Source organism: Macaca nemestrina, chromosome 7, assembly GCF_043159975.1.
Source record: "Macaca nemestrina isolate mMacNem1 chromosome 7, mMacNem.hap1, whole genome shotgun sequence".
Lineage (NCBI taxonomy): Eukaryota > Metazoa > Chordata > Mammalia > Primates > Cercopithecidae > Macaca > Macaca nemestrina.
The window spans coordinates 17,131,509-17,156,660 of NC_092131.1; the positions used below are offsets into that span (position 1 = coordinate 17,131,509).

Below are 25,152 nucleotides of genomic sequence, written 5' to 3' on the forward strand. Positions count from 1 at the left end.
TGAATTGGAAATCCTGGCACACAGGAGCATCACCCTTTCAGGGGCTGATCATTCAGGGAATTGAATTTGCCAAATCTCAGCCAGTTTTTATGAAAGTGAGTGTGGCTTTGAAAAGCCTTTTACGAAAGGTTGAAGGACATGAATGGGAGGGACAGCTCTCGAGTGCATTTGATGTTTGTTTTCCTTTTTGTGTTGCTCTTGTGAGAAATGTGCTGATTCTGTTCCAAATCTCTTCAGTTATCCCTTATTTTGACATTGTGCTGCAGGATAGATGTGCATGAAGACCAACAGTAGGTATCTGGTTCCTCTGTAGCACCCCTGTAGGCTTTGCATGGGAGGCCCCTAGAGGCGTATTCCCCTCCTCTAGAGTTAGTCCAGTAGTGCTTTGAATGGCAGAAGGGACCCAAGCCCCAGGCTCTGGAAAAATGAACAATGGAGTTGCTCCTTCTTCATTTTTAAGAGCTTCAAACCTTGGGGTGTAGCTCATGAAACTGGGATTTCATCTGCCTAGTGACCCAGAGCCGCATGCATCTATTTCCCATTAGTTGAAAATAAATGCCTATTTTTCAAGTCCTATTAAACTGCTTGAGAGAAGGCCTGCTTTGGTCCAGAGGCCTCTGACTGAGCTCCACATGGCCCACAAAAGGCCGTGACACACACCCCAAGGTTTGCAGCCGCTCAATGGCCTTGGCATAAAGATGCTTTTGCATTCGATCTCATCTGCCACTGATTGAGATCATTTGAGCAATGGCGCACGTCCCCTAAGCTAAGATGAAGTTCTGTTTTCTTTGCTGTTATAAATAGAAGGAGAAGGGAGGGAACATGGAATATTTTTCTAGTGATGTTGCTTTTCCCTTTTCACGGCAAATGGTGGTCATCACAGAGGAGCTCCCAGCCCTTGCCCTCCTTCTCTCTAACCTGTGTCTGTATGTGTTAATATTGAGGTCCAGACCCAGGAATTAATCTCCCTGGGGGTCCCAGAAGTGCCATACCGGTACGTTCAGTTGAAAATGTTTTGTGTGAGATTAATAAGAGTGGGTTGGATAATTTATTTTCATCTTTGAAGCCTGTTCCTTGGGGAGAAAGGAAGACTACTGGGCCCTGAGACACTGGCTGCCCACTGGAATCCAACTAAAAAATAATGATGAGAGGTCTGCACTAGGTGATGGATTCACATGCCACGGATTGCTTACTGGCTCATTTCTCATTTTGTTTTACTTTACTCAAGTTCAAGGAAATGCTTGTTGATGTAGCCTTGAGGGACTGCTTAACTTTGAAGCGTTTTCTCTTTTCTTGTCCTCCTGCTCTTTTCTCTGGGCTCTAAAGACCAGTGATGAGATTTTGGGCCAGGTACTGTCACTCTTCTTTTTTTTTTTTGAGACAGGGTCTTGCTATGTTGCCCAGACTGGTCGTAAACTCCTGAGCTCAAGGGATCTGCCTGCCTCGGCCTCCCAAAGTGTTGGGATTACAGGCGTGAGCCACCACGCCCAGCCCGCTGGGCCAGGTACTCTCAAAGGTCCCTGCTAGCTGCAGTCCCTGCTGCCGCTAGCTCAAGGCTGGGATGGTACAACAGTAGTGAAGAATTACTTTTAGGAGGTGGAGGTGAGGGCTGGTTTGGGGGCCACAGAATGTGGACCAAGGAGAAAAATCATTGGGAGATTTTGAATATGCCAAGTGCTGTCAGGGCTGCTTGATCCATACCAGTGGGCTACTCAGGGCCTGAGGGCCACGGCCAGGGCTCATTTGTCGGTGGATGCCTACAGCAAGCGGGAACAGAATGGAGGTAACTGCTGTCCCTAAGCACCAGCAGCTTCCCACACTTCCTTGTCATGTACTTGCTCCCAGTTGTCTCATTCCTTTTGCTTTTCTGCAGTTTTCTTCTGTGTATCTGGAAGGACATAATGGACGGGATTAACTGATTTTCAGTAGTAGGAAAATACACTAGAGTTTGGCAATAAGAGATGGAATTGATGAAACACAATGTTTTTCTTTTTTTTTTTTTTTTGAGACGGGAGTCTTGCTCTGCCGCCCAGACTGGAGTGCAGTGGCCGGATCTCAGCTCACTGCAAGCTCCGCCTCCCGGGTTCACGCCATTCTTCTGCCTCAGCCTCCCGAGTTGCTGGGACTACAGGCGCCCGCCACCTCGCCCGGCTAGTTTTTTGTATATTTTAGTAGAGACGGGGTTTCACCGTGTTAGCCAGGATGGTCTCGATCTCCTGACCTCGTGATCCGCCCGTCTCGGCCTCCCAAAGTGCTGGGATTACAGGCTTGAGCCACCGCGCCCGGCCGAAACACAATGTTTTTCTTTAGAAATATACTTAAATGTATACTTGGCTTTTTAGTTGTCGTTCCTGAGGACTCACTGAATTACAGTCTTGAATCTGATTCTTCTACAACTCTCCCATCTTTTCCAGAAGTCACTGCTGAACTGGTGGACTTGGGCATCTCTTTCAGAAAACCTGATGCCAGGACCAGTTCCTAGGCCCCTTCTGATGTGTTAGATCCAAGGGCTGCTTTTCAGTTTGGCTTAAACACTTGTCCTTCATGGTCACTGGTCCTCACAGCGTTGCCACTCCACCGTGTGCAGTGGGCAGTGTGAGCGCTATTGCCCCTATTGTTAAGAAAAATTTAGACTCACAGGGGTGTGCCTTGCTGCAGGTCACACAGTTCCTTGGGCTCCAGTCCTTTCATCACTGTGCCACTGTGTGGGAAGTGCTGCCTCTCGGCGTGGAGGGAGTCGATGGGAGGGATTAACTGTCCATCGCCCTCCTTCTGTGAGGGAGCACTTGACCTCCAGGATGGGACATGGCCCACAGCCAGTTCCCAGCCTCTATTGGTTTGGTGATTTCTCCTGAGGCTTTCCCTTGGGTCTCACCTACAGCGCGTCACAAAGCATCTCTTTCTCCTCCCCCTCCTCCCTCGGCTTCCCTTTCTGGCTCCTCCTCTTCCCTCTCCCACCCCTCTTTTTCTTCTCCTTCCCATCTTTTCCTTCCCCTGCTTCCTAGTTCTTCTCTTCCTGGACTCCCTCTTTCCTTATGAGGCAGGAGAGAACAGCTAGTTGTCATCCTGGCCGGTAACTTCCTCCGCCTCCCAGTCCCAAGTCTCTGGGCGCGGTCCGACTTGGAATGTACCCAGATCCATTTCACATCTATTTCTCTTATCCCTCTGGGTGGCAGCAACAAGCCTGTTAAGGCTGAAAAAAACATCTTGTTGAGGCTCCGCAGAGGGTGAAAGCAGAACAGCAGCCTCAGAGGGCCAGGATTGCTGCCTCCGAGGGCTCTAAGTTGCCTCGCCATGGCAAGCGCTTGTGTGAGGGCAGCTCGGGTGCCGGGTTTGGAACCAGCCCTTTCTTCCTCTGGGTCTCAGGTTCTTTATCTGGGTAGTAGAGTGAGTATCACTCACCTCGTAGGGCAGTAGTGAGGAGCAAATAAAAATATAAAAATATACACATGGAAGCACCTCACGGAGTGTCAGGCAAACAGCAGGAGGTAAATTGTGACTTCCAGTGGTGACGATGCCTGGCTGACTTACCAGCTGAAAGTGGGACCAGATTAAGGTCACATCCTGGTTGAAGTGGGAGTTTGTGGAGAAGGAGATGACTGAGCCGGACATTGCCAGGGCTTGGAGGCAGGGCATTTCTTTACAGTGGCTGCTGGCTTAAGGAAATGCTGCTCAAGATGCATAACCATGAGTTTGGATAACATTCTAGTTACTTTCAGAGAAAATAGGTGGGACTGACTGGTCTGACTGCTGTAGCACAGGGTATTCATTTCGCAGCCCAGCTAGCAGCAGAGAAACGGCTTCACCCTCGGGTTCCCCTCAGCCTTCTGAGAAGACAATGTTACTCCCTACTTGAGTCATTGCCGCCACAATTGCCAGAGAAGCTTGATTTGGGCATGTCAATCAATTTTGGATTTTTACCTCTTTATAGAATCAAGGTCTTATTCTGTGACCCAGGCTGGAATGCAGTGGTACGATCCTAGCTCACTGCAGCCTTGAACTCCTGGGCTCAAGTGATCCTCCTGTCTTGGCCTCCCAAAGTGTTGGGATTATAGGCATGTGCCACCATGCCCAGCTGGGATGCCAATTAGTTACTGCAGGTTGCTTTAGGAATATTTACCCATCTTTTGTAAACAAAGGGTAGCAAAGCACATTTAAAGTAAACTTGCTTCTTGTTAGCTGTGTCAGGTGTCCTGGGTAAGCAAAACGGATTGTAGTGTGTTTTCACTGGCTTTGAATTGATTTTAATTCAGGTGGGGTGGAGATAAACTGATGCAAAAGGCAAATGACTGCCAGCTGGGAGATGCACCCATGGGGTTGTACCATTTCCTAGGTTACATCCCCGCATGCTGCATGGGAGGCCTTGACTCAGAAAGCAGGAAGTCAGGCAGGGATGGTTCAGACCTTGGGCCCCCCTCAGGTACTTGCAGCCAAGCCAGGGAATAAAGTGGTATGGGAGGGTTTATAATCAAACAAATAGACCACTCATCACCACTATGCATCGACTTTAAAAAGCTTTCAATCTTCCCATATAATCTCTTTGCAATTGTTTAGCCCTGCTCAGTGTAACCTAGACTTAGAAGGCAGGAAAAGGAGTCCAAGAGGCCCTTCTGTGTCCTATGGGCTGCTGAGGAGGGTGCTTCCTGGGCTTATGTCTCAGATACAGCAGCAGCAGCAGCAGCAGCAGCAGCAGCAGCAGACAGGCTCCCATGTCCCATGTGATTGTGGGGAGGTGATCATGGCGAGGGCGCCCGCCAGGACGTGAGTGTGCTTTGCTGGATGCAGTTGTCTCTCTGGGTGCTTGAGTAACTTCGCCTTTGTATTCTGGCCTTCCGGAGGTCATCTTCCCTCTTGCAGTGGTAACATGTGTTTGCGTTTAAAACTGCACACTACTTTTGACAGTACAAGTCCACTGCAGTGAACGTAAGAGAATTCACACACATTTCCTGTAAGCATTTAATAACCATCACTTTTTTGTACACAACCCTCTTCAAGAGATACAGAGATGAAAAGGAAATGGGCCTTGTCATCTGGGAGATGGTAGAGAAAAGAAAAAAGGCGAAGACATAAACATTAGTAACTTTAAAGGTTATGACGTGGTTCTATAAAATAATAAACAATGAAAGAACACCTGATCATGTAAGGGAGCTGAAGCTTCCAGGCCCATTTAGTCATGCATGATGCTGTTATTGGCTTGGCTTCTGGGGAGGCCTCAGGAAATTTGCAATCATGATGAAAGGCAAAGGGGGAGCAGGGCCATCACATGGCCAGAGTAGGAGCAAGAGAGCGAGGGTGAAGTGGGGCACCACACACTTTTAAATGAACAGATCTCATGAGAACTCACGCATTATCATGAGGAGTACCAAGGGTGATGGTGCTAAACCATTCATGAGAAATTCACCCCTATGGTCCAGTCACCCCCGACCAGGTCCCATTTCTGACACTGGGGATTACATTTCAATATGAGATTTGGGTAGAGAAACACATCCAAACTGTATCACAGGGCCTACGTGAGGTTGTGGGGACAAGTGGTGAAGAGAAGAGACAAAGCCCCTGCCCTCCTAGAATTCATGGAGAACTGAGTCTCATGGAGAATTAGGAATTAAAATAAGCCGTTTCAGAATAGTCGTATGTGTTATCACTGGGGAAGTCCAGGTTGCCACAGAAGCAAACAGGAACGCTGCTCTGCTGGGAGGGCCATGGGATTCGGAAAGGGGAGTGAAGATTTGGAAAAGTGGGCTTGAGATGGCGTAGATGCCTACAGATGGGGAAGCACCAGAGGGACGTTCCAGTGGTTGGCAGAGTATGGAGTTAGAACTGCACTCGGGGGGAGTGATGGTTTCTGTAGACATCTGGGGATGTTCCTCTAAAGCTTTCAGCATGGGACCTGGCATGCGGTGGGTTTGCTCAGTTATTCAATGAGTGTTTGTTGAGTTCTGCTAAGTACCTAGTACTGTGCTCAGTACTAGTATATATTGGCCAATAGAAGAGACATAGTCCAGACTCTCAGGGAGGAGACAGTCTAGTGAGGGAGACAGATAATAAGTAAGTACTGGTTGTATATAATTACACATTGGAATGGGTGCTAGGAAGTGAATGGGTGCAGTGAAAACAAATAACAGAGGGCCCCTGCTTAGATAGGGTGGCCTGGCCAGGTCTCCGGAGGAAGTGACATTGAGATGAGACCAAGACTTGAAGGGTGAGAAGGAACTAACCAGGTCAAGCACAGGGGAAAGAGAACTCCAAGGAGAGGGTGCAGAATGTGCAGAGGTCTTGACCCAGGAAAGAGCTAGGTGTGTTCAAGAATCAGAAAGGAGTCCAGTGTAACAGAAACATTGGAAGGAGGAGGGTCACAGATTCTCTTAGTCTGGCTTACCCAGAAGAAGGCAGGTCCACTGTGCAGCATATAGTGGGAGAGTGATGATTGTCCAAAGAAGTCCCCAGGTCACCAGGACAAAGGGTAGGTGATACTAGGTGGTGAAGACATTAGATGTGTATCTTAGAGATAACAAAGGGTATAGAGACCAAGAGAAGTGGATGCATTTGACATGTCTGTTAGAACTACTACAGTTAGGACTGCTGGTGGATTGGATTTGGGGGACAGAGGGTAAGGGAAATGGAGGAACCAGAGATGACTCCCCAGTTTCAGCCTTGAACAGTTGGTTAGATGGGTGGAGACAAGGAGAGGATCAGATCTGGAAAAGGAGAAATCAAGAATTTGCCTTTGGGCATGTTAGGTTTAAGATGCCTGTGAGATGTCTAAGTGGAAGTGTCAACTGAGAAGATACACATGACCAGAAGATGGGTTTGACTTGAGTTATAAATGGAGAATTTCAGCATATTGATTATATTTAAGGCTGCAGGATTGGATGAGATCAGTGAAGGGGCAGAGAGTAAAGAGAGAAGACAGTCCAGGACTCAGCCTGAAGACCTGCAAGAGTTGGAAAATGAGTAGAGGAGGATCCTGTGAAGGAACTGCCAGAGGCGGAAGGGAAACCATGAGGGTGTGTCCTTGTGAAAGCCAAAAGGGGAAGCTGTGCTAGGAAAGAGGAAGTGGTCACCTGTGCTGAATGCTGCTTAGATGTTCATAAAGAAGACCAAATTGTGACCCCTGGATTAGATGCCCTGGAAGACATCTGTGACCCTGTAACAGGAGAAGCTGGACAGGGGAAGGTGAGGAGCAGATGACACAGGATGAATTGCAGCTCTGTATACAGGCCACTTCCCAGAAATGTTCTCCCCTTCCATTTTCTTTTCTAAGGTGCAGTTCATGCTGGAAGGACAGATGGCAGAATGATGGTGGAAGATTAAACAGCAGGCTAAGGAATAGGGAATTCATTCTCTAGGTGTGGAGAAGCCATTGGATCTGGAAGGTGGGGTTTTGGGAAGGGCCAAAAACAGGGTAGTTCATTTGGCCACCAGGAATTTAGTGCCACCAGAGCCATGTCCCCCATTTCAGTAGAATCAAGTTCATTTTACTTGGTTTTTGGCCACAGGCTACATTTTAACCTCAGCAGGAACCATACTAGGAAGGTGTGGGCGATGGAGGGAGGTACCGAGCCAGGAGGGAGTCTGTGTGAGAGCTGCCCTAACAGCTGCAGAATGGAAGTTGATGGAGCAGCGTGAGGTATAGGGTGCCTTCCTGCAGCCTGGCCAGCTAGGGCCACCTTGGGGCTGCCACATGTCGCCTGGGCACTCACATGTCTGGAAGACTTGACTCACCTAGATCGCTGTTCCACGTTCTTCCTATGAGTCATTTCACTTTGCAGGGAGATCTTCGTAATAGTTGAACTGATGGTGCAGTTTAGATTCGGAAAATCCAGAAGCTCCAACAGCTGTTAGAGAGCATTTGTTCCCATCACTTCTGATACATGAGATTCAGAGAAATCCTGTTCACTAATGATTCAAACATTGATGGAGACCCTTACTAGGTGACTTACTAGTGCCAAATACTGTTCTAAGTGAATGAGTCAGACCCAGTCCCTGGCTTTATGGAGTTTACGTATCATTGGGGAAACAATCGATTAGCAAGGTAATATGATTTTCTTCAAGGTCACACAACTGACTAGGGCAGAGCTGGGACCTGTCCTCCTGCTCCTGGCTTCCAGTTCAGTCCTCTCATCAGTTGGGCCATACTGACCATGCCTTGTCAGTCCCTTCTTCTTGAAAATGGAGTCATGAGCAACATAGCAATATATTACACTTGAAAATTAAGGAGCTTAACAAGCTAGTCTATCATCTTCCAATTGGTCTCATGTAATTAAAAAATAAAAACAAAGCAAGTCTAGACATAATTATATATGAATAAAACGCATCAGCCAGATCTTCTCTGTTCTGTTTAAATGTGGGCTAGGTCTTGCTAATCCCTTAATGCCATCAAAACCTTAGTGTGGAAACAAAAGAGTCTCTAACAATTTTAATTACGAAACTCCAAAACCCCTCTTTTCAGTGATGAATTATGGGGACAGGTAATTACTTTCAGTGTACTTCACAAGTGCTAGCACTTAGTGAGGGTTGGAGATCTGATGCGGTCAGAAAGCTTCCTCAGCATTCAGCAAGATGGGTGCATTTGTGTGGTCTCTCCTTGGTTTCAGCAGAAGAATGGGGTGGGTCATTCTAAGCTTCCGAAGTCCGGGGAGGAGGTTAGTGATTGGCATTTAACTGTGTCTCCCAAAGGCCCCTCCCTGCATGGTTTACCTCTGATATGCTGCCTCTTGGAAGGCAGGCCGCAGTTCCTTTAATCACCACCAAGAAACTGGAATTCCTTGACAAATGAACTGGTTAGGATTTGTCTTGGGTAGTGGTTTTCGGTTTTAGTGGGAGCGGGAGTGGAGGAATAGATTCCTTGCTTCTTTGTTTATCCATTCATATATTTATTCATCTGTCAAATATTTACATGTTAGGAACCAGGGTCGAGACAGCAAATGGTCCCTGTGGAATTTCTAGTCCAGCAGGAGAAGAAAAAACAAGTAAATTACCAGTGGGCTATGCCTTTAGGAAAGGGGAAGATAGTGCTATTTTCTTTTCTTACCTTAGCTTTTCACCTGCAGCTTTTCTTTTAGAAAGATAGTTATGTAATTTCATATCTAAAAGTCAGACTTAATTGTAGCATCTCCCAGTACCTCTTGACATAACTGGAGATTCATTCCCTGGGAATTGCTAATATAAGACCTTATCAGATGGCAGTATTTTCAGAGCAGCTCTTGCTCATGCTCTGGATGGGAGTATCATGAATGAACACACAGCAGGAACACACCGTGTGGTCTGAGGGATACTGCCCTCCGCTGTTGGTTTCAGATGATGTGTTACGGCATTCACTTGTTCTACCAGTGTTTATCAGCTTCTGCTCTGAGCCAGGCATTCTTTGGGCGCTGGGGATAAAATGGTGAGCAGCCGGACAGGCTTTTGCTGTTGGAGAGAAATCAGATCGTTATACTCTTGGATGTATAACTATAGCCTAAGATAGTTATAGCATTGAGGAGGAAAGGTACCCGTTTCTGAGAGTCCATTTTAAAATGAAATTAACCTACAGTTGGTGGTTATGGGGGGTTTTCCTGAGGAAGCGACTGAGCAGAATCCTGAAGATGAATTGGAAAACAGGAGCTAACTGGCAAAGGCGAGGTAGGGTGAAGGGAGTGGTGATCGTTATTGTTTAGTCAGGGGTGTTCAATCTTTTGGCTTCCCTGGGCCACATTGGAAGAATTGTCTTGGGCCACACATAAATAATACACTAACATGAATGTAAGCTGATGAGCTTAAAAAAAAAGGGAAAACTTTGGGAGGCCGAGACGGGTGGATCACGAGGTCAGGAGATCGAGACCATCCTGGCTAACACGGTGAAACCATGTCTCTACTAAGAAATACAAAAAAAAAAAAAAAAACAACTAGCCGGGCGAGGTGGCGGGCGCCTGTAGTCCCAGCTACTCGGGAGGCTGAGACAGGAGAATGGCATAAACCCGGGAGGCGGAGCTTGCAGTGAGCTGAGATCCGGCCACTGCACTCCAGCCTGGGGACAGAGCGAGACTCCATCTCAAAAAAAAAAAAAAAAAAAAAAAGGTCTGTGCATAAATCTCATAATGTTTCAAGAAAGTTTTTGAATTTGTGTTGGGCAGCATTCAGGGTCATCCTGGGCCACATGTGGGCCGCAGGCTGGACGAGCTTGGTTTAGACCCAAAAGAATCCTCAAAGGCATCTTGTCCAGCCAACTCATCCTTTATTCTCTGCTTTATTTTACTCCTTAGCATTTAACTGGCATCAAAAAATCCACTATAAACCAGGGATCTTCTTAGGTTTAGTGAAAAAAATCCAACTCACAAGAATTTCATAGGCTGCCCTTGACACCCGTCTACTTAGATAGATATAGAACAGAACCAAAAACTGCCAGCAGGGAAAGATCAGGGGCTTCTTTCCACATGAGTGCTCCCAGCAGTCCCTACAGCCACCCAGGAGCTGCTCTGTTTGTCCCTTTTCACCTCAAGTGACAACTCAAGTGCTAGGGAATGAGACTCACATTGGGTAGGTTGGCCATCTGCCCTGGCTTAACATCTCAGGCCCCAGGTCTTCAGGGTCCTCCAAGGGATATGCTCAGTTGTAAGTATCAGCGCACTCAGGGAAGCCCAAAGACACAATGTTCCTATCAGGTATTTAGAGTTCCTCCCAGTCTGGCTGCAAGTTATCAATTAGGGGCCATTTTTATCATAGGAAATGTTGCCTGGTAACATGATTGACATTGTATCTTTTTAGGCTTTCTAGGGAAACAAAGCTAGAAAGTTAACCTAAGTTTATTTTTGTTGTTTTTGTTTGTTTGTTTGAGGCTGGGTCTTGCTTTGTCACCCAGGCTGGAGTGCGGTGGTGCAGTCACGGCTCACTGCGGCCTTGACCTCCCGGGGCTCAAGCAATCTTCCCATGTCAGCCTCAAATAGCTGGGACTACAGGCACGTGCCACCAGGCCCAGCTAATTTTTGTTTGTTTGTTTGTTTTGTAGAGATGGGGTTTCACCACGTTGCCCAGGCTGGTCTCGAACTCCTGGGCTCAAGCGATCTGACCACCTGGACCTCCCAAAGTGCTGGGATTATAGGCACAAGCCACCGTGCCCAGCCAACCTGAGGTTAAATTCTCAAAACAAGAGGGAAGGAATTTTACCCTTTGCCCCCAATTGTATTTTTTCTTATTTAATTTGTTTACACTTGTCTCCCATCGGTAGAACCTAAGCTCCACTTGGGTAGGAATTTTGGTCAATTTTGCTGGGAACAGATCCTTACCTGTATGTCCCAGTGTCTGGTGTATAGTTGTGCATCCATGAATGAATGAATAAATGGATGCACTTTTCATTTTCAGCTGAGACAGCTGTGGCTCATAGATGTCTCCCTGAGAGTTGCATATTGTCTGTAAAAGTAGTTGGTGTAACACCTGTGCATGTTGTGCTAGGTGCTGGGGATCTAAGGCTGAACAGGACAGCCCAGACCGGCTTCATGGAACTTACTGCTCCTATTCTTGGTTCTTTGTGGTAAAGCGGGAGATACACTACGACCACCTGGGTCTTCCTGGATATGATCTCATTCTGTTAAAGGAGAATGGAGAGTGCTAGGCATCAAATAATTTCCTTGACCTTAGCAAGAAATAACACATTTTCTGGAAAGATCACAGGGACCTCTGCTTTCTACCCTGTCTTTGCGGTTGGAGGGAAATACAATAGCGGTGGCTTTATTAAGTTCCTCAATCTGGCTCCGACAGAGTCTTTTCTGGGAAGATCCTAGCCTGGTGGAAGCTTGGTCTTGTAGGCCTCCTTCCGAGGAGGGTGCCTAACCCACACATCCGGATGGGATTGCAGAGCTCCCGCAGCAGGAAAGGGAGCTATCATCTTCCCTGGTTTAGTTGTTGAGAACATTTGCTCCCACAGCCTCCCAGACTTGAACTTTTTTAAGGCTTCAAATAAGTAGCTCTTCAAGTCGAAACCTCATGGGGTGCAGCTGGACAGAGCAGCCCACAAGAGAGTTTAAGTGTGGCCTCTGCAGGCTGCCCCTCAAGGGCAGACCATTGAAATAACACATGTGTGTGGGGACAAAGGAATTCATATCCTGTCTGGTCAAGAAGGAAGCCAAGTTTCACCCTCTCTGAGCCTGTCAGACTGTGGGGAGCTGTCTTGGTAATTTAGTGACGTCTGCATCACAGAGGGGGTCCAGATGTATCTGTTGGGGAAGGAGGGTGGATGGGAAGGAGAGGAGGGGGAAGCATGCATCCCTATTCTGGCTCTGGCCCAGAGCAAAGCTCACTCACCTACCTGCCTTTTCCCTTGCCGGGTTTAGGTGTCAATTGCATTCGTGTTTTACACGAAGGTGGGCTGGGGGTGGGTACCCAGCCCTTCTCAAGGGATATTTCCTACCTGTTTTAAAAAAATCATCTTTTTCCTCTCCATTCTTTTTTTGCAGCGATATTTTTAGTCAACTGTTAGAGAAAATTGCAGAGATTGAGCTAAAGCCCAGAAAATGACTGAGACATCTTGGGATAATTTATGACTTTTCTTAGGATACACTAGAGCCTTCTATTGAAAGTGAGAGGGGAAATAAATTTTTCTACAAGTACCCACCTTTATATTTATATGGCAATGTCTGCCATAGACCTGCCCACCAATAAGGAAATCTATAATATAATTGTATGTTCTCATAGCAAATTCCTACATTAAATTACAGGGTTTAGAAAAGTCATGGATTATTTCTTTTTCTTTCTTTTTTTTTTTTTGAGATGGAGTCTTGCTCTGTCACTCAGGCTGGGGTGCAGTGGCGCGATCTCGGCTCACTGCAAGCTCCGCCTCCTGGGTTCACGCCATTCTCCTGCCTCAACCTCGCGAGTGGCTGGGACTACAGGCACCCGCCACCATGCCCGGCTAAGTTTTTCTATTTTTAGTAGAGACAGGGTTTCACTGTGTTAGCCAGGATGGTCTCGATCTCCTGACCTCATGATCTGCCCACCTCAGCCTCCCAAAGTGCTGGGATTACAGGCGTGAGCCACTGTGCCTAGCCAGATTGTTTCTTAATTGACATTTGTTTTTTCCACCTTCCTCTGTATTTTGGGTTTGAATTCTTACTTTTTATTTATGAATGCCTTCTGGTGATGGTTCTCCAGGTTTGGCGTGGACACGCTGTATCTTTTTTTCTGCTAGCTCTTCCTCCTTCTGCCTCCCCTTGGCATAATTTGCATCTTCTGCCTCTCTGTTCTGGCTGACTGATGGTTATGGTAGCTGGTTCTCCTCTGAATCTCCCTGGCAAATTAGCAACAGAAGCAGCGATCCCTGCATCCTGGAAATAAGCAGTTAAAATACCGGGAAGAATCTAAAGCTATATTTCTTCTGAAGAATACCCAGAAAAACTCATTAGCCAGGCTTAGTAAAACCTGAATTACTGATCCTTTTAAAAGATGCAATTATACTGCTTTCAAGTACATTTTGAGCTAGTAAATTAAACACACATACACACACAAAAAAACAAACAAACAAAAAATGTGCCTACTCAATTCCATGAATGTTTATTGAGAACCTGCTGGGTAAGCTCTGGGGATATAAGATGAACAGAAAGCATTCTCTGAGCTATGGGACAGACAAGGATGTCAACGGACAAAGATTCCTTGCTTGGCCAAACTTTAGTCACACTCCTAAATCTTCTGGTAGGCCCATATGTACACTTCCGTGTAAAATCCAGTTTTAGCAAAAGAACCTGTGAAGTCATTTTAGCCAGAATCCCCCATTCTCTAATATCATCCTCAGTGTCTAATTGGGTTCCTCCGCCACTGCGATCCCCCAGGTGCTGTCTGATCACCCTGGCCCGTCTTCAGCAAGAATCCTGTTAGATTCATTTAGCCAGAATCTTTCTTACTCCTCATGTTTCCTCTTAGTGATTTTCCACCCACTGACCCCCACCCTCCTTGGCTGTAAATCTTCACCTGTTCAGGCTGTGTTTGGAGTCTAGCCACTCCCTCCCTCCCACTGCAAGACCCAGTTGCAGTGGTCCCTCTGCCTATCGTGATGGTCCTGAACAAAGTCCTCCTTACTCTGCCTTAACAAGTGTCATTGAATAATTTTCTCTTCAACTCAACAAATAATTATATCACCCTGTGAAAGGCAGTGTAATGAAGGTGTGTACTGGGGGAGAAGGAGAAAGGAGAGGAGGAAGGCAGAAGTATTATAGTTAACTACTTTGGTGAATTCATTAGGTTTCTTAGAAGAATTAACAGTTGGACTTGGTCTTTGAAGACGGGATAAAACATACCATCTGACAGGGGTCTTGGGAGAAGTGGATGGGGTGGTGGTCATGGTTGAGTGCTGAATCTACAAGGCCGGAGACACTTTACATGCTCGCGAGAGGCCGTGTTGTGCAGCACTGACTCCGGATTCTGCTCCTGGGTTCACATGCTTGCTCTTCTGTTGACCAGCAGTGTGACCTGGGCAAGTCCCTTCACTTTCTCTCTGTTTCAGTTTCTTCATCTGTAACTGGGGATAATAATAGGACCTACTTCATAGGATTATTAGGCTGATTAAGAGAGTTAGTAATTATAAGGTGCTTTGAACACATTATCATTACACATAGTAAGTACTATATAAGAGTTTGATAAATAAATAAATAAAACCCTACAGAGCAGAGGGTTTGCCAGCTCCCATAGAGAGAAAGGCAAGAATTGGCAGCTAAGAAATCTGGGAGGATGGCAGCACCAGTGGCAGCGTAGTTTTGGGGGTTCTGCTATATCCACATAAAAAAAGACACAGCGACTAGAGAGCAAACCCAAAGGCCCAGGAACAACATTTAGAGCTAGACTAGGTGGCAGAGTATCCTCATGAGCCCCAGCAAACCAGCTGATGGGGACACATTACCAACAGCCTCACAGCTGGCATATTGTGTGCATTTGTGTGCAACAGGGCATCTGATGGGCCTGGGAACAGGAGACCCTGAAATAGCCATTACGTATTTACTGGGAAGCTTGTCTGGCCAATTTGAGATTAGCAGCTGAAAATGAAAGGATTTTGCCCAGCAAGGTCTAAGGGGCCAGAGCAGTCACGCCCTTCTGATGACTGGAAACTGACTCACTAGGGCTCTCTTCTGGGACTGGGCCCTGCTACAAGAGAAGCTGCTGAGAGATGAGTGGAAATTGATCAAGCAGTGATGTAAGAGATGAAAGAATGAGAAAATAGACATGAAAATTGGGGAGGGGGAGATAGCCAGGAATTGTCATAAAGGAAACTGCTATATTTTTTAAAGCAGCTTTGTGTATAATTTATATATTTTAAAAACCTATAATAATTATACAATTTGGTTGTTTTTAATAAATGTATACAGGCCGGGCATGGTGGCTCACGTCTGTAATCTCAGCACTTTGGGAGGCCGAGGTGGGTGGATCACCTGAGGTCAGGAGTTCAAGACCAGCCTGGCCAGCATGATGAAACCCCATCTCTACTAAAAATACAAAAATTAGCCAGGCTTGGTGGCAGGCAGAGTACTGTAATCCCAAGTATTCGAGAGGCTGAGGCAGGAGAATCTCTTGAACCTGGGAGGTGGAGATTGCAGTGAGCCAAGATCACGCCATTGCACTCCAGCCTGGGCTACAAGAGTGAGCCTGTCTCAAAAAAAAAAAAAAAGAAAAAAAAAAAAAGAAAGAAAACTTACACAGCTGTGCAGTCATCTTCACAACTCAGTTTCAGAATATTCCCTTCAGCCTTAAAAGTTCCTTGTGCCTGTTCCAGTCAATCGCTACTGCCACCCCCAGCCCCAGGCAACCACTTATCTGCTCTGTGGCTGTGTCTATAGATTTGCCTTTTCTAGAAATTTTGCATAAATGTAATCATAGAATATGTAGTCAATTGTGTCTCACTTCTTTTTTTTTTTTTTTTTTGAGATGGAGTTTCACTCTTGTTGCCCGGGCTGGAGTGCAATGACGCAATCTCAGTGCACTGCAACCTCCGCCTCCCAAGTTCAAGCGATTCTCCTGCTTCAGCTTCCCAAGTAGCTGGGATTACAGGCATGTGCTACCACACCCATCTAATTTTTTTGTGTTTTTAGTAGAGATGAGGTTTCTCCATGTTGGTCAGGCTGGTCTTGAACTCTCGACCTCAGGTGATCCGCCGGCCTCCGCCTCCACCTTCCAAAGTGCTGGGATTACAGGCATGAGCCACCGCACCCGGCCTGTGTCTCACATCTTTCACTTGGCATGGTGTTGCTGAGGTTCACTCCCATCGTAGCATGTATTAGCAGGTCACTCCTTTTTATTGTGGAGTCGTCATTATTATTACACTGTATGGATATGTTACATTTTTGTTTATCCATTTACCAACTGATGGACATTTGGATTGTTCCTGCTTTTTGACTATTATGAATGAAGCTGCTATGAACATTCATGTGCTGATCTTTTTGTAAACATGTGTTTTCATTTCCCTTGGGTGGATTCATAGGAGTGGGATTCATGGGTCATTTGGTAAGTTTGTGTTTCACTTTTTAGGAAACCATCCAACGGTACTGTTTTACGTTCCCGCCAGCGATGTATGTATGGGAGCTCCAGCTTCTTTTTTTCTCTTTAACTCTTGGCATTGTCGGTTTTTTGAATTAGAGCCATTCTAGTAAGTTTGTAGTAGTATCCCATTGTGATTTTAATTAATTTACATTTTCCTAATGATTAATGAAGTTCAGCAAATTTTCATGTGCTTCTTAGTATTCTTGCTGGGTGCAGTGGCTCATGCCTGTGATCCCAGCACTTTGGGAGGCTGAGGTGGGCGGATCTCCTTAGGTCAGGAGTTTAAGACCAGCCTGGCCAAAATGGTGAAACCCCATTTCTACTAAAAATACAAAAATTAGCGGGGCATGTTGATGTACACTTGTAGTCTCAGCTACTCGGGAGGCTGAGGCACAAGAATTGCTTGAACCCGGGAGGTGGAGGCTGCAGTGAGCCGAGATCGCGCCACTGCACTATAGCCTGGGTGACAGAGTGAGACTCTGTCTCAAAAAAAAAAAAAAAAAGTATTCTTAATATTCTTCTGTGGTGAAATGTCTGTTCAAAACTTTTGCCCTGGTTTCAATTGGATTTTTGTGTTCTTATTTAGTTGTTGAAAACTCTGTTCTTTTCATGTTGGATTGCATTGACACGTTAGTAAAAAAATTAATTAATTTAATATAAACATAAAGGTTTCTTTCTGGAGTCTCTATTTTGTTTCATTGATCTATATGTCTGTCTTTAAGCCAATACCATATACTGTCTTGAATGTAGTAGCTTTATAGTAAGTTTTGAAATGAGGTAGTATAAGTCTAACTTTGTTCTTTTTAAAAATTATTTTGGCTATTTTCAGGCTTTGACATTCCCCCATTAAATTTAGAATCAGCCTGCCAATTTCTGTCAAAAAAAAAGGAAGCCTGCCAGGATTTTGATAAAGATTGTACCGAATCTTTAGGTCAGTTTGGGTAGAATTGACAGATTCACAGTAGCAAATCTTCTAATCCAACCCCTCTCCATTTATTTAGATCTTCTTTGATTTTTCTAAAAAATGTTTTGTAGTTTTCAGCTTTTGTATTTTCTGTTAAATTCATTCCTAAGTATTTCATTCACTTCATGTGATTGTGAATTGAATTGCTTTCTTAATTTCATTTTCAAATTATTTTTTGTTATTGAAAACTTTTGATTTTTATATATGGATGTTGTATCCTGCAAACTAATCTCTTGAATTAATTTTTATAATTTTGTAATAGATTGTTTAGGGTTTTTACATACAGGATCATGTCATCTGTGAATATAAACAATTTTACTTCTTTCTGTTCAATCTCGATACCTTTTATTTCTATTTATTGCCTTATTGCACTGTTGAGAATCTCCAGTACAATATTGAATAAAAGTGGCAAAAGCAGACATCCTTATTGTATTCCTGATCTTAGAGAGCATTCAGTCTTTCACCATTAAGTATGATGTTAGCTGTAGGTTTTTGATAGATGCCTCTCGTCTCTAGTAATATTCCTTGATTTAAAGTCTATCTTACCTGATATTAATATAGCCACACTACTTCTCTTATGGTTACTGTTTACATAGTATATTTTTTCTTTCTTATATTTTCAACCTATTTGTGTCTTTGAATTAAAATATCTCTATCTCTTATACATAGCATGTGGGTGGATCTTGGGTTTTTTAATCCAGTATAAACCTTTTTGCCTTTTGAATGGAATGTTTAGTCATACACATTTAATATAACTATTGATGTGATTGGATTTACACCTACTATTTTTACCCTTTGTTTCTGTCTCATGTCTTTTTTGGTTCTTCATTCCTCCTTTCTACCCTTTTTAATGGTTGTTAAAAAATACTTTTTAGTATATCATTTAAATTCCTCTGTTGATTTTTAACCGCATTTTTTTGAAAAAAATTTTCTGTTTTCAGCTGGGCACAGTGGCTCATGCCTGTAATCCCAGCACTTTGGGAGGCAAAGGCAGGTGGATCACCTGAGACCAGAAGTTCGAGACCAGCCTGGCCAACAAAACAAAACCCTGTCTTCACTAAAAATACAAAAATTAGCTGGGTATGGTGGTGGACACCTGTAATCCCAGCTACTTGGGGGGACTGAGGCATGAGAATTGCTTGAACCTGAGAGGCAAAGGTTGCAGTGAGCTGAGATTGCACCACTGCACTCCAGCCTGGGCAACAGAGTGAGACTCCATCAGAAAAAAAAAAAAAATTCTATTTTCTCTATGGATTATAATATATATCTTTAAACTATCATAGTCAATTTCAAGTTAGTATTGACTTAATTTCAGTATCAGCAACTTTGCTCCAATATAGTTTCATTTCCTCCTGTCCTCTTTGTGTTATAAAAACAATGTAATATATTAATTTTCCCTTTACACAATGTTATTTTTTACAGAAATTAAAAGAAGGAAAGATAAAACAATATTTATACAGTCTTTCATATTTACCCACATATTTACATTTCTGATGCTTTTATTAGTTTATTCCTGTGTATTCCTATGACCCTCTGGTATCATTTGCTTGTCATCTGAAGGCTTCCTTAAAATTTTGTATTGGGCAGGTCTACTAACAATGAATTCTCTCACTTTTTGCTTGGTGGGAATGTCTTTATTTTTTCCTCAGTTTTGAAGGATAGTTTTATTGGATATAGAATTCTTGATTGACAAGGTGATGTTTTTGTTTTTTCTTCAGAAGTTTGAATACAGCCATAGCTCAGCGATATTGTAAGTTTGGTTTCAGATCATACAATAATCTCAATAAAGCAAGTCACATGAACTTTTTGATTTCCCAGTGCATATAAAAGTTATATTTACACTATACTGTAGTCTGTTAAGTATGCAATAACAATATGTCCAGAAAAAGGTACATACCTTAGTTAAAAAATACTTTATTGCTAAAAAATGCTAACAGTCATCTGAGCTTTCAGCAAGTCATATCTTTTTGCTAGTAGAGGGTCTTGCCTTGATGTTAATAGCTGCTGACTGATGGGGTGGTGGTTGCTGAAGTTTGGGGTGGCTGTGGCAATTTTTTAAAATAAGACAACAATGAAGTGTACCACATCAATCAATTCTTCCTTTCGTAGAAGATTTCTCTGTAGCATGCAATGCTGTTTCATAACATTTTACCCACGGTAGAATTTTTTCAAAATTGGAATCAATCCTCTCAAACCCTACTGCTGTCTTATCAACTAAGTTGATATAATATTCTGAATCCTTTGTTGTTGTTTCAACAGTGTTCACAGCATCTTCACCAGGAGTAGATTCCATTTAAAGAAACTTATTTCTTTTTACATCTGTAAGAGCAATTCCTCATCCATTCAAGTTTCATCCTGAGATCGCCACAGTTCAGTCACATCTTCAGGCCCCACTTCTAATTCTAGTTCTCTTGCTATTATCACCATACCTGCAGTTACTTCGTCCACTGAATATTTGAACCCCTCATAGTCATCCATGAGAGCTAGAATCAATTTATTCCAAGCTCCTGTTCATGTTGATATTTGGACCTCCTCCCATAAATTGCAAGTATTCTTAGTGGTATCTAGAATGGTGAATCCTTTCCAGAGGTTTTCAATTTGCTTTGCCCAGATCCCTCAGAGGAATCATTATGGTAAACAGTAAGTCAGAATTACTCCTTGACCCTTGGGCTGCAGAATGGATGTTGTGTTAGCAGGCATGACAACAACTTTTATCTCCTTATACATCTCCATCAGAGCTCTTAGGTGACCAGGTACATTGTCAATGAGCAGTAATATTTGGAAAGAAATCCTTTCTTCTGAGTGGATCTCAACAGTGGGCTTAAAATATTCAGTGAACCATGTTGTAAACAGATGTGCTTTCATCCAGGCTTTATTGTTCCATTTATAGAGCACAGGTAGAGTCAATTTAGCATAATTCTTAAGGGCCTTAGGATTTTCAACATGGTAAATGAGCATTGGCTTCAACTCAAAGTCACCAGTTGCATTAGCTCGTACAGGAGAGTCAGCCTGTCCTTTGAAGCTTTGCAGCCAGGAGTTGACTTCTCTGAAGCTGTGAAAGTCGTAGATTCCTTTTTCTTCCAATCGAAGGCTGTTTCATCTATGTTGAAATTCTGTTGTTTACTGTAGGCACCTTCATTAATGATCTCAGCTAGACCTTCTGGATAACTTTCTGTAGCTTCTGTGTCAGCACTTGCTGCTTCACCTTGCACTTTTTTTATTTTTTATTTTTTTGAGACGGAGTCTTGCACTGTCACCTGGGCCGGAGTGCAATGGTGCGACCTTGGCTCACTGCAACCTCCGCCTCCTGGGTTCAAGCTATTCTCCTGCCTCAGCCTCTGGAGTAGCTGGGATTATAGGCACCCACCACCAAGCCCGGCTAATTTTTTGTATTTTTAGTAGATACAGGGTTTCACTATGTTGGCCAGGCTGATCTCGAGCTCCTAACCTCATGATCCACCCGCCTTGACCTCCCAAAGTGCTAGGATTACAGGCGTGAGCCACCGCACCCGGGCACCTTGCACTTTTATATTATAGAAAGAGCTTCTTGCCTTAAACCTCATAAACCAGCCTCTGCCAGGTTCAAACTTTTCCTCTGCATCTTTTTCACCTCTTTCAGCCTTCAAAGAAATGAAGAGAATTAGGGCCTTGCTCTGGATTAGGCTTTGGTTTAAGGGAATGTTGAGGCTGGTTTAATCTTCTATCCAGACCATGCAAACTTTTTCCCTATCAGCAGTAAGTCTCTTTTGCTTTTTTTTAAAAATTATTTTTATCATTTGTGTGTTCACTGGAGTAGGCACCTTTAATTTTCTTTGAGCAGCTTCCTTTGCATCTTCAACTGGACTAGGTATTCGGTACAAAAGGCCCAACTTTCAACCCATCTTGGTTTTTGGCAGACCTTCCTCACTAATCTTAATTATTTCCAGCTTTTGACTTAAAGTAAGAGATGTGCAACTCTTCCTTTCACTTGAACGCTTAAAGGCCATTGTAGGGTTATTAATTGGCCTCATTTCAATATTGCGTCTCAGGGAATAGGGAAGACCAAGGAAGGGTAGAGAGATGGGGAAATGACTGGTCAGTGGGGCACATATACAACATTTATTGATCAAGTTTGCCATCTTATGTGGGCATGTAAACCATGTCACCCCCAAACAATTATAGTATTATCAAAGATCACTGATAACAGATGATGATATTAATTGATGGTGGTATTGTTAGTATTATTCTGAAACTTCTCATACAACATGGAATAAAGTTATGGAATGTTCTAATTCCATCATCCTCTGTGTCCTTGAGAACAAATATTCTTGCTATGGAAGAAAGGAAAAACAGATTTAAGATAGAAGTAGTCTAGGAAAAACTAGTCCTGAATTGGAATAATCAAATTGGAAATATTAGTATGAAATCTGAGGTATCTGTGTCTATGTGTGTATATAAGTATGTGCATATATACACATATATACATGTTCGTGTGTATGTGTTTATATGTGAGAAACAGAGAAGGTCTGGCTAAGGTGACTGGCCCATTAGCAGTGAACATCTCTAGCTCCTAGATTTTGATCTTGAAATATCAGATTTCAATAAAAGAAACCTCATGCCAGTTCTGGGGCAGGAAATATATAAGATGAGCTTGGAACACCTTTACCTACATCCGTAGAGCAAAGAAGCTATCAAAGATTCCAAGGTCATTTTAAAAAGACTCAGGTCAAATACAGGACGGTTTGAATTTCAAGAAGGGTAAAAATTGCAATAGACTAATCAAATAAGCTTAAGTTAGTGAGTTCTGAGTCAGTATTTTGAAAACTATGCAAATAAATGGAAAACATAAAACATTTTACTATGTGTACTAAGCCACTGGAAAGCCAAATATTAGATGAAACATCTTATAAAAATTATTCCAGCTAATAAATGAAAATGCAGTGGGAGAATTAGAACATCACCACTTAGTAACTCCCAGGAGATTGATGCTGTAAGTGTTGAACATCAAGGGCTGCTAATGTCAGAACAAGAGCACAGCACTGCTGAAGTCTTGCCAAAGGGATCGACCCTGAATTGATCAAGCCTCCGGATCCAGCTGCCAAATTGCAGGCAATACGGAGAACAGAGGCATGTATTGAACTGTAGCATGAGTGTGCAGTTTTCTAGCCAGTGGGAAGCTCTATAGGCTGTTCAGATTTTCTCTAGCAGATAAGTTGTAAGAAAAAGAGGTGGGGTGGGGGGGGGGCGTGTAAAGTAAGAGTGATTTTAAAGAACCATCAAGTGAAAAAAAGTGGACAAGGCTATAGTGTAGGGATGCCTGCGTGAGTAACAAAGCAATTAACCAGAAAATTCAGAGTAGTTGTTACTTTTAGATGGAGGGGGCTGTTCATTGGGATGAGGTGAATGGCAGTGTCTTTATTTTTTTGGGTGGTGGTTACACAGTGTATGCCTTCTAATAGTCTCCTACGCCATATAATTGTTTTATATGGCTTTCTGTATCTATACTTCGTAGAACAAAATATTAAGGAAGAATTGAGGGGTCAATGAAATATGGGCTACAACAGTACCCAGCAGAGGGCAGGGGAGGGAATCCCTGCCCTGGGAACCCAGAGGCTGGGAGTCAGGTCCCGGCTCAGCCTCTCTTGGAGCTGTTAGGCCAGACACCCTTCTTCTCTCTCTGGGACTCAGTTTCCCTCCTTATCAGTTGTGAGTAACGAACTCCTGCCTGTGTCACTAGGTTGGTTGGCAGATCATCTGGAATAATGAGTTGGAGAATGGCATGGAAGCAGTTAGTGGTATCTCAGAAGAAGATGATGGCTGACCTTTCCTGGGCAGTGACTGTGACCTTTCATCCTCACTAGAGCCCCATGAGTAGGTGTGCAGCTGGATCATACTCCATTCTAGTGGGAGGGACCCCGTCTCTGTCCCGAAGGAGCCCAGTCTCTTGTGGGGACTTCCTGGATGAGAGAGTGGAATAATTTTCATTACCGTGTCAGTGGTTTATTAGTAAGTGGCAGTTCCTCTGGATGGCTTAGAGGGGCTTGAAAATAGCTTATTCCCCTGAGCAAATTAAATATTCTCCTCACAGATCATGTTTGCTCTGCTGATGTGCTTAGCAAAGCTCTTTTTTCTCTATAGATAGAGCCAAGGTAAACCTGAGCTTCCCGTCTGAGTGAGTGAGTGTGAACTCTGACTGGGAAAGCCAAATAAATGAGGTCCTGTGCGATGAAAGAATTTCCTGTAGAAGATTGACTTGTGGTCCGAGCGTCTTCTGTGTTGTCGCCATCTTATCAGTGTTAGTCTGTTTCCCCGACGCCATCTTTCTTCTGAGTCCTGTTTCTGCTATGAAGCTCGGACGCTTCAGCATAAATTCTCTGCTGTCCCGTTGTCACCCATTCCCAGTGGGATCCCATACCCTTCTTTGCAGCCAAATGTGTCTAGGTACAGAGACTTCAGCTGGCCCGTGCCACTAGGAGCCTTCCCGGGCTGCTCTCCTGTCCCTGGGATGCCTTTGTTTTGTGTCATAGGAGGTAGTCACATTTTCCAGTTTGACTGCAGGCTTCTGCATGACAGGGGTCTTCATCTTTCCTAGCACTGGCATCAGATAGGGCCTGAGTTCAAATCCCAGCTCTTCTGCTGTGGGCTGTGTGATCACGGGCATGTTCCCTGATATTTCTAAGCCTGTGTTTCCTCATGTATAAAGCTACAATTGAGAAGGAGAGTTTGGGGTAGTGCATCATAGAAACCGGTTCTGATTCTGCACTGTTTTCTATTAACCAAAGGTTCACAATCACACCAGTGGCTGCTTTTGGCTTTTAGCCAGTAAATGTTTGTATGTGGAATGAAGGGCCGGGTGGTGGGAAGTAGCAGCTGGTTGGGGAAAGATGGGGGATTCATGTGCTTTTGAGCATTGAGTCAGGAGCTTTCCAGGTGCCATCTCATTCAGCATGGCACATAGGTGTTAGTCCTATTTTGCAGATGAGGAAGAGACAAGGTGAAGCCCGTTGGCCAGTCCTTCCCCATCTCAGTGCATGCCTGGCATCGGGTACTTGTTCCCCTTGCCATGTTCCCAGATGGCTCACATTCCACGCTCACTTCCCATCCTTCTTCTCATGAGCCTGCTCAACCTTTGCCCTTTTTTCTTCTCTCCCCAGCAGACTCGCCTTTCCCAGGCCCAAGCGGGTTATCTGGCCCCACTCATGAGAATGTGTGAGAATCCCATCGGCACCATGCTGCTTCAAACCAAGCAGCACTGCTTCGTTTCCCCAAGAAAAATATTAGAAGCTCTTATTTACCAATGTAACGGCGAAGAGCCTCCCTTCCCTGTTGAGTTTCTGTGTTACGGTTTCGAGTTGGAGGCCTGTGGGCTTGCGAGGCCTGTCGTCCCACAGTCTGTCTTCACCCACCTCTGCTACCTACTTGGCTTCTGGAGCCATTTGGACCGCTGACCCCTGCACATTTAATGGTCTTTTTTTTTTTTCCTTTCTTTCAAATGATCCCCTTGAATTTTTTCTCACTTGTCCTAGCTTTGAAATGTGGTCTCCACAGTTGTGTTGGAAACGCAGTTCTCCTGTCTTCTGCTAATTGAATGGAAGTGAACGTTGCTGTCTTATCCTCGTGCTCAAACTTCCAGCTCAAGTACCTGTGGTGCGTTTGGAGGGACTGTCCTCCCCTTAAGGTCCTTTCTGCCTTCTTTTCCTCTCCGCAGCCCAGTTGAC

The 25,152-nt window shown here is 44.3% G+C and overlaps 1 protein-coding gene across 8 annotated transcripts in view; it reads left to right on the top strand.

Annotated features, from left to right (window-relative positions):
* LOC105467558 (tetratricopeptide repeat domain 7B) overlaps positions 1–25,152 on the top strand; it is a 273,670-nt gene that overhangs the window by 83,191 nt on the left and 165,327 nt on the right. For 5 of the 8 annotated variants that reach the window (XM_024788437.2, XM_024788439.2, XM_011717247.2 and 2 more), the window contains one exon: positions 267–290. The exons of the other annotated variants lie outside the window; for them this stretch is intronic. In XM_024788437.2, the coding sequence (XP_024644205.2) occupies positions 267–290 (24 nt within the window). The remainder of the gene's footprint in view (positions 1–266; positions 291–25,152) is intronic. 8 annotated transcript variants of the gene reach the window in all.